Source organism: Aegilops tauschii, chromosome 7, assembly GCF_002575655.3.
Source record: "Aegilops tauschii subsp. strangulata cultivar AL8/78 chromosome 7, Aet v6.0, whole genome shotgun sequence".
Classification (NCBI taxonomy): domain Eukaryota; kingdom Viridiplantae; phylum Streptophyta; class Magnoliopsida; order Poales; family Poaceae; genus Aegilops; species Aegilops tauschii.
The window spans coordinates 56051100-56060931 of NC_053041.3; the positions used below are offsets into that span (position 1 = coordinate 56051100).

General features: G+C 44.8%; 1 protein-coding gene across 1 annotated transcript; it reads right to left on the minus strand.

The window, feature by feature from the left end:
* Nucleotides 1–5124: 5124 nt before the first annotated feature.
* LOC109755876 (sucrose transport protein SUT5-like) lies at nucleotides 5125–8497 on the minus strand. The gene is made up of 11 exons (XM_020314751.4): nucleotides 8335–8497; nucleotides 8116–8181; nucleotides 7683–7781; nucleotides 7539–7603; nucleotides 6897–7015; nucleotides 6692–6794; nucleotides 6531–6606; nucleotides 6226–6417; nucleotides 5654–6104; nucleotides 5506–5549; nucleotides 5125–5422 (listed from the first exon to the last, which is right to left on the minus strand). The coding sequence occupies exons 1-11, from the start codon at nucleotides 8488–8490 to the stop codon at nucleotides 5237–5239; spliced, it is 1557 nt and encodes a 518-aa protein (XP_020170340.2). The 5' UTR covers nucleotides 8491–8497; the 3' UTR covers nucleotides 5125–5236.
* Nucleotides 8498–9832: the final 1335 nt, after the last annotated feature.

Here is a 9832-nt window from a genome sequence, read left to right on the forward strand (position 1 = left end):
GGCTACTAATGGGCTGGAGACCTGGCCTAATCTCTAAGCTACTATGGCCTCGGGCCTCCCACCAGCTTCTTTCAGAATCTTGAACCCATATATTTTTTACAATCCTAACTAGTTAGGAAGTAAACATGTAGAACTGTCAAAAAATATGGGTTTGAGATTCTAGGAGAAACTGTTGTGAAGGGTCGATTCTCAAGATTTTGAGAGAATCGGGCAAAAGAACTGGGCCTGAGATATAGTAATTTCCAGGCCCAGGGCCATGGCCCTGCTTGACCACCGCCCGCTCCACTCTCCTCGACCACCACCCCCCGGGCGCCCCGAGAGCTCTATTGAGGAGTCGGATTAGGATTTTTTTTCCTTTTTCCTTTATACATGTGTATTTTTACATACCATAGTAATTTGCTATAAATAATTTTTAATTCTATTAAATAAAAATACATATAATATAAGATATTATTGCTGGAAAAATTTGTTAGTATTTGATTTGATACATTGTGATCGTTAACGTTGATGATTAAGAAAAGGGAAAGAGAGGGATTCAAACCATCGGTAGACGAAAGTCTACATAGCAGTTCCAATGCTACACCTTGAGCCGCTCCACCATCTCTCCTAAATAACATATTGTGGAAATAAACTGAGTGAATAGCAAGTATTCTTATTCCTGCAGTACAGGTCCAACCGCAACCGCTTGGTGGTTCCCTAGTTCTATTTGAAAAATTCCTTTTGATCTAAATGGAAGGGCGACGCGGATTTCTGGGACATGGTTCCACGCGAGGATGAAATCTGGGCTGTCCGTCTATGCTATGGAGATTAGCACTTAATATAGTGAATTAAGAAATACTAAAAATGATACGGTGGGCTAATTTGATGAATACACGTTTATGATACGCAAAGTACGTGGTGGGTGGGATAGGCATCTATTTAAATGGCGTTGTCTTTTATGGCTCGTCTGGCAGTTGGAGTGAATGCATGCACCCTCGTAATGCGATGTTTTGATGAATGGTAAATGCAAGTGATGTGCAGTGTATTCAACTGCTCTCAATTGTTGAAGTCTAGTTGCTACGAATGAGGCATTGATCCGTTGATGGATATATTGTTCAGTGTATTCACACATCTGAACAGATTGAGTGGTGCTAATGAAAAAAAATCACATGAACTACACGAATGAGGCATTGATCCGTTGATGGATATATTGTTCAGTGCATTCACACATCTGAAGAGATTGAGTGGTGAACTAATGAAAAAAAATCACATGAACTACACTATTAGTAGAGCTTCCAGCGGGAGAAGCAAAGTTCACTTAGTGAACAGTTGGGTTGGGGTACCACATCTTAATAGTTCACTAAATGCACATGTGGTCTCATGTGATTATGATCATGTTTGATTTTTGTTTTCTTAGCTCGACCGTTATTGCTGTCTGTTTATACAATACTTCAGCTTCGCACGCCTGGGTCCATCGCATTGCTATCCCGTATGTTTTCCCCTGCGCCATGCATTGTAGTAGTATGTATCTACTACGTACAGGCCCGGTCCTGATTGGGGAGGGGGGGGGGGGGGGGGGGGGGGGGGAGGGGGGCGGCCGCCCCGGGCCCGGAGGGGCCCCCACCCAGGGACGTACGTGATATATAGAGATATAGCCATATAGGCCTGCCGCTGCGTGCGTCTGCATGGACTGAAAAAAACGCACTGCCTGGCCCAAGATTAATACTACGTGAGGCTGGCCCAAGATGGAGTAATAATTACGCATGGCCGTCGATCATGGATCGAATCAACCTTCTTCCAGAGGCGCATCAGTTACGCACGCACGCGAGGCACGGTGTCGGCGCCCGCCGCCGCTGAACGCTCGGAGGGCTTTTCGGCTCTTCGGCTCGAGACCGCGAGAGCCAGTTGAACGACGGCGGACGAGGGACGACCCTTGAGCATGAGCCATGCAATCGCTGCAACTTTAGCGAAGACGCCCCATCAACAATTGCAGAAGTAGATTCTAGATAAGGTACTGTGCCCTATTCCTTTTGCTTTTCCTATGATAATTTTACAAATTATAAATGATAATCAATATTCCCTATTTATTATTGTCATATGGCATTGATAATTGTTTGATTGGGCATGGTTACTGTAGATTTTAGAGGCATTGTCATTACCTCCCTCCGATCCAAAAAAAAATGTAGTGGCTTTAGTTCAACTTTACTTCTAATTTGAACTAAAGTCATATGACACTCTTTTTTTTTAATCGGAGGGAGTAAGATTTTTTGTCCAGTTAATATAGTAGTTTTTTTATAGCTCTGCACTAATTTTCAAATACTAGCGGCACTTCCATAGGGACCTTGATGTGACGCTTACGAAAAATATATAAATAAAGAATAATGTGGCATCTGTCTATGAGCCACTACGTACCTCAGGTTCTAATTGCAATGTATATATGCTTTCCCATTAAATTGATTGGATTGCATCTGTTCTTTGCAATGTCCTATGGAACACGGAGATGCTAGCACTAGTCTAGAAAAGACACTAGTCCATGATTATGGTTAATTTGATAGCTCTTCCAATTCCGCATCCTAGTGTATACAATAATTTCATCGGATATTGAAGGCGAGATTGAATATTGGGATCAACGGAAGCGGGAAAGACCTACAAAATCGATCCCTAAGGCAACGCTCTAAGGGGCCCCGAGCTCAAATTTCGCCCCGGGCCCCTAAAATCCTAGGACCGGCCCTGACTACGTAGTACGTACTGCTTGCTCACCTAGGACGCAGGCAGAAAATGGTCAACCGATAATGTATCTACAACGGTTGCATGTATGCACCATCAGTATGGAATGTTTATTTCCGCGCGGTCACTAACTACGCGAGCTCTAATTACCTCTACCGTGCCATAGACATGGAAATAAATATCTCAGTGGAACCAATAGCGGTTTAATTGGACACCAAGATAACTTAAATGGCCCCTGCACACCCATCAAGCTACCCAGGCCTGCAACCCATCAAGCCACCCAGCTGAAAATGCACACCGGCGGTCCTTGTTGGCGTTAACCACCTGCTACAAATAAGTGAGCTGCTCTAGTCTGCCTGGTGGGCCACGGTCACTCATTGATGGTGGGAATACATCATCTATTAGAATAATTCATCCTGAGGAATGCATATACCTGACAAGTGATATGAATACGCATGCATCATGACGCAATGGACGGATGTGATATCAGCCTCGCATGGCTGCATGTCCACTCGTGATTTATCGAGGATACATGATCATTTTACTAGGAATTGGGCTCGCTATAAAATAAATGTTTTAATTTGGGTTTTCCCGCAACTAAAGCGCCCCGAGAGCTCTATTGAGGAGTCGAACTCGCAAACTCGCAACCAACGACAGACGGTAAGTCTTACTTACTAGTTGAGCTGATGGTTATTAGTGAATAAAAGGGCGTGCAAATATTTAAGAACTAAGCGCAGCGGAAGATAAAAACATAAAAAAAATCAACCATTGAACATCTTTTTAATATATAATGAACCATTTTTAAATACACATTGAAATTTTTTGTGATATACACTGAAAGTTTTTTAAATACAACTGAACATTTTTGTCATATACGCTGAATGTCTTTAAGTACATAATGAACACTTTATTAATATATGGTGAAATTTTTGTTAAATATACGTTGAACATTTTTGTAATACACAATGAACATTATCATAATGCATGGTGAACTTTTTCATAATTTATGCTGAAACATTTTTTTATTATATGATGGACATTTTTGTAATAGGAGGTGAACTTTTTATATAACACACAAAAATAGAAGAAGAAATAAAAATATAAAATAAAATAAACAAAAAATAAAAACTTGAAAGGAAAAAAGGAACCAAATCCAAAAAAAATATCTGGAAGCAAAAAACCGCAGAATAAAAACAAAACAAAAAAACCACCGCAGGAAACAGCGAAGAGAAATGGTCCCAAAATTAAGATGAAACAAGGGTAGCTCACCCCTTGTGAAAATCATTAAACATGGCCATTAATTCGTGTTTCAGAAACACGCAACATCCTTGATAGAATTTAGCTGGGAACCCATCTGGCCCCGGAGCTTTATTCTTCTCCATATACCTCTTTTTCGGTGAATACCAAAACTGAGATATGATTCTCTCCTTCCTCAGAAAGTTGAGGAATATCATGAATCTCTTTCTGGTACTCCCTCCGTCTCGAAGTGTAAGATCGGTTTTCAGATTTCCAACAGCACCAAATCAGGCGAAAAAGACATTTGTACCCCCGCGAGCTTCTTCCTCGCGATCAGCAATTCAAATTCCTCGCTGCGCCCAGGGCCCTCGCCGCCCAGGAAACTCGCTGCGTCCAGTGGCTGCCCCTCGCCACGCCCACAGTGCCTGGCCTCGCCCAAAGCACAGGAGCTCGAAGCCCTGGCGCTCGACGTGCCTGCCCAGGCACTTGGCTTCCAGGAGCTTCTCGCCCAAGAGCTCCTCGCCTTAGCTGAATATATATGCACCTAGTTAAGTGCTTGTACACGCACTTAGCTGAATATATATGCACCTTAGGGTCGGTTCTTCATCCATTAAGGGAGGAGAGAAGAGAAACATTTTACTGTTATTCGTCTATATCAAAGGTTTTGACAAAAACAAAATACACAACACTTAATTCATTGAAATTAACAGAGGGGTCCAATTTCACTCAAAAGCTCCTCAAACCAGTCAAAAGTGAAATAAAATCTAGCCAACTTAGCAAGTTCATGAGCAACATTATTAGCTACCCTATTACAGTGCTCAAAACTAGTAACGAGAAAATCACAAGCCAAAAGATAACAATGGTCAAAAACAGCCCCTGCAACCCGCCTTTTGAGCAATGGATAGACTATTCTAAAGATTTTGACAGTTCAATGGACTACAAAAGGGCTGGTCTTTTTTTCTTAGGTGCTCATTTTGTCTGGGACTCTTCTCTTGAGGTGGTTAGCCTTTTTACCACCTTAGGTAGGTTTTGTTCTAAACTACTTGTTTTACATTATGTTGCAACATTATTATGACTTTAATAAAGTGGAAGGGCTGTGGGGCATTTGCCCTGCAGTGTAGGGTTAAAAAAAACGAGGACTATGAAAGATGGCAGTGTATCAATATCAGTAACACCAAAGGGTTGAATCAAAGGCACTGCATAAACCTCCCTAAGATAAAAAGTTTCAGCATCACAGTTATCTTACAAAGATTACTCCAATCCATTTGGTCATTACAAATAGGTATCCTTCATTTCAATTTGACCAATCTTCCCTGCTCAATAACAGTCTTTTTAGCCCCCTGCCGTCCTTGGTATCTGGAAGCGCCAGCACCACCAGGATAGCACATATGAAGGCGACGGCACCACCGATACCAAAGGCCGGTGCGTTGCCCTTGTTGAAGGCCCCGTCTATCGGACCGGCGGTGAGGCCGACTAGCAGCTGGTAAAGAGCAGCAATGACAAGAAAGTTATTTCTGTTCCAAGAAAGGTTAATCTGCAAAAACAGCTAGCAGGAGTACTCACTTGCGATAGGGATATGACAATGGTGATCGCACCAACGGTGACTCCTGGTCAAAATTGAACAATAAAATCGGGTTAATTATTTCTTGGAGCAATTTAGAGGGGCAGTGAGAACGCAAAGATGTTTACAAATCACAAAGAAAGCCCAAACCTTGGCCACCACCCTCCCCCGCCACGACCTCAGCGGCGACCGCCCATGGAACGCTGTACAACACAGCCTGTGGGATCCCGATGAGCGCAAACATGGTGAGCGCGAGGGCGTTGAGATTGTCGGGGCCAGCGACGGTGAGGCTGGTGCTCAGAGACGGGCTGTACCCCTTTGTCGAGACGACGCCGACGGCAACCATCCCTGCCATGATGAGGAACACTGAGAAGAGACTGATGGACCAGATGACCTTGGACGTCAGCTTGCGGCATAGCTTGGGGATGAGGAAGGAGGTAGCCCCGAGGGAGGCCGAGCAGAGGAGGAGCCCAATGGCTCCTTCGCGGACACCGGCATTGTATTTGTCGTCGGCCATGTCAGCCACCCCGTTCGGGTTGCCGTGGTAAATCTCGCGGCCCATCCAGTCCGTGTTGTACTGCAGGAACGGGAACCAGGAGAGCTGCAACCAAATGCCAGATCACAAGAAGGATCCATGTTAGAGCACGTAGTAACTTCGGTGTGGGCATGCATTACACTCGCCTAATATAGTTATAGCTCTGGTCCGTGGAGTCTGGACGTACCCAGGTGAAGGCTGTTAAAGCGAGCACTCTGAACATGGCAGGACTCATGTTCTTCAAGCTCGCGAAGAGGTCGATGAATGCGTTGAGGCCCCCGCAAGTTTGAGCAAAGGCGGCACCGCCAACACCCTCATTATCGAGGGACTGCTCATCAGCGAGGAGCATGGTCACTACTGTGCTGATGACAATGAGCACCTGATCAACCATGTACAAATACAGCATATGATCACCAATTTGTCAATATCAGGGTCATGAAATGGATGCATGCGAAATTATTAGGCTGATGGTGACAATACGGACGGACTTACCACAGCAGTCAAGAAAGCGCCCTTAAGATCTGCGCAAGCGTCGCAGCACGCGCTAGTTTTCAGAGAGGGGAACCACCTTGCATACATATGACGGATTCACATCAGTAAGGACCAAAAGAAGGACATGAACTTCTGATCTAAAGAAGAAGGCTAGAATGTACCGGTGCCATGTTCCGTAGGCAACGGCCGCGTAGCCAAGGATGCTGCCGATGGCCATCCACACGGAGAAGATCGCCTGGCCGATACTAGGGCCATGATTCGCAGCTGCAGTGGGCGCAACACAACGGGTACGTCGATTAGTTATTTCAGTGGGAAACAAGTGCTGCAACACAATTGATGATGAAAGGAAGGATGGATGGAGCTCACCGGATAGGTCAGACATCATTGCTCGAACCGACGCCTGTGCGGTATGGATGACGCAGTCCAGCAACAAGAAGCCGACGACGTACACCGCCGTGGCAGCCCAGCGAGGGCCAGTGTAGGTGCTGAAGAAGAAGAAGAACAGTACACACATCAACGGCGGAGCTGTGTTGTGCTGGGGGCTAGCAACAAGAATCCGTCTAGCTCCGCCACCGACACACATTGTTTTCATTCATCAGATAAAGGGGACGCAAGTCGACTACATGCAAGCTAAGAAATGAGTTTCTACTATTCATGTTATATCGTGTTTCGTGTGCATGCATCCACTGTGTGTCGGTACTTGCAGAATCATGTCATGTTTTCTAGTTTCGGCAAAATTTGTCTTGTTCCAATCTGCTAGTACGTACATGAGAACTCTTATTAGTACATAATGATTATTGGGATTTCCCCCCTTGTTTCAAGAGTGTATTCAGCAAGGTTATTCATTAGGTTTCGGCTTCTTTCAGAGTGCCATATCTTAATGATTCATCGTATTGTATATATCAACAAAATCCGAATGCACGGTGGATCAAAGCATGCACATTATACATCGTGTATGGTAGGAAAACCACTCTATATTAAACCAACGAAAAATGTATTGTTACAGACCTGCAGTTCTCTTTGGTGTCGCCAAGGTATCGCCCGATGTCCGCGGAGAAACCGATGAGCATGCCCTGTTCAAGTCAGATTTTTTGGCTACCAACAAAATCGCCGGTACAATGGAAATTAGAACATGAGTTTTGATGAGCTTACAGAGATGCATATGATGAGGCATTCTAGGATGATGAAGGGCCTTCTGCGTCCTATCCTTATGGTGCATCGGTCGCTATAGTAGCCCACGATGGGGTTTACCTAGGAAAAAAGTAGCACAGTGTTATGATCTATCGACGGTCTCATGTCTTTCTTGTGAAATGTGCGTTTATAATCAGTTGGGTTCACATCCCAGGAAAGGAAAAAATGGCAGTAATTATTGATATGTTAAATGTTGCACCGTTTTTGTGGGTGTGTGTGTGTCTGTGCTAGTTGAGATTAGTTAAGACTATGATATGGCAGAAGTCTTAAAGAGATGATTTTGCTCAGGCACCGGCGTTAGATAAGCTTGACAGCAATCACAAGTTCAGTGTTCCTGGTTACAAGACGACGGAAATTGAAGACAAGATGAGATCGATCACATGGAAACGCTCACCAGAAATCCAGCGATGGGTCCGCCAATCCAGAGCATGGAAACATACTTGTGCGGAATCCCAAGATTCTACAGCCCACGAGGCAAATAAACAGAGCCATCGTGAATATAACATCATCATCAGATTACAGTACTAAGAAATTTGACTTTGTCCGTTTGTAGATACTCCGTAGATTAGAACAGATGAGAGGTAGCAGTCGGCTCGGCGATGCGCGGACGCACCTGGGAGTAGGGCGAGAGGAGGGACATTTCTAGAGCGGAGATGTACTGGATGCCGCCGGAGACCATGCACACGAGGAACAGCCTGAGCGCGGCCGTCAGGTTTTTCCGGCGCGCGCCGCCGTTGCTGGGGCCGCCGCTCTCGCCTGGCGGCGCCATGTGCTGCTTCAGGTGTGTCTTTTTCTTTTGACACTAGGGTTGCAAGTTGCTGATGCCACCGGCTTGCCTATTTATATTTATTTCCTGGGCCAAATGTCACACTAGACGGCTTCTTCTCCACCATAAGGAAAAAAAAAAGAGCCCTCTGGTATGGTATGGTGGGCCTTTTCTACCACCCATTAGCTAATCCATTGCTTTAGCTCAAAAAAAAAAACTAATCCATTGCTCCTCGTCCTCCCCGCCAGGAGAGTTCAAAAATGTTCGTGCATTTGAAAAAACTTCACAAGTTCAAAAATATGTCTGTGGAATTTAAATTTTTTCTCACATTTAAAAAATCTTCAGGTATTAAAAGGGTTTGCGACTAAAAAATTTGGTGAATTCAAAAGGGTTTGCGACTAAAAAAATCTTCAGGAGCGAGCGATTGGGAGCACCATAACGACAGAGGACGATGGTGCGGCTGCTGATGGGTTTGGCTAGGTTGGTGTGGAGGGCTTCGCATCAGGCGTGGATACGGCAAAATGGTGGCGACTCGATTGCAAATGGCCGAGCTACTCGCTGTGCCGGGCTCAGACTCGTGTGCGACTGTGGTGGAGGGTGGCAGTATAACTACACATGTCTTGGGCCATGCATTGCGACATGCTTTGGCACTGGGAATAACTGGGTGCTCGGCCTCCAACGTGGATGCAAGGTCACTGACTAGGCGCAGAGGCTATATATCGCTTATAGCGAGTCTTCCTTCGGTCTCGCCTGAAGTCTCTACAATTGTGGGTCCTAAAAGAAATACACTAGAGAACTGCATCTAGTTTTTTTGATTTGGAAACTTTCATTCGGTTTTCTATTTGTTTTCCATGGTTCTTTCTTCAACGCATAGACGGGCGCAAGTCGTGTTGTGGATGAGAGCTCATGCAAAGCTGGTGGAGGCCTCTTTTTGCTGGACTTATGCCGCGTCCGGTGATTTTGGGCCTCGACGCTCTTGTGTCCTTGTCAAACTATATTCCATGGTTTTCCGTCTCTACGTGTTCGTCTAGATCCCACCCTCTAGTTCTAGTCATCGTTTTGTTTTTTGTGTTTATATATGATTTTCATTTAGTTTTTCTTAATTAACCAAGAATTGTATTGTTTTGGATCGAACTTCCCTCATTAACGGGATAACCTCTTCTCTTCTCAATGCAACTGCGGAACTCCCCACCCTCTGACAAGGTTTCATAAAAATATATGGCTTCCCTAGTTGATACGAAAAACCTTTTTCTTCCCTATCTTACACCTAGTCTAACTTATGTGCCCTTTATGACACTATCATCCACTCGTCTCATTTCATTTGTTTCTCACCGCAGGCCTAGCG

Excerpts from the sequence above, each read along its gene's own strand:
- LOC109755876 (XM_020314751.4), bottom strand. The coding sequence starts at position 8,490 with ATGGCGCCGCCAGGCGAGAGCGGCGGCCCCAGCAACGGCGGCGCGCGC. Across the intron at positions 7,604-7,682 it reads GCCTCATCATATGCATCTCT|GGCATGCTCATCGGTTTCTC; the intron begins GTAAGCTCATCA and ends TGACTTGAACAG. Across the intron at positions 6,105-6,225 it reads CTTTAACAGCCTTCACCTGG|CTCTCCTGGTTCCCGTTCCT; the intron begins GTACGTCCAGAC and ends ATTTGGTTGCAG.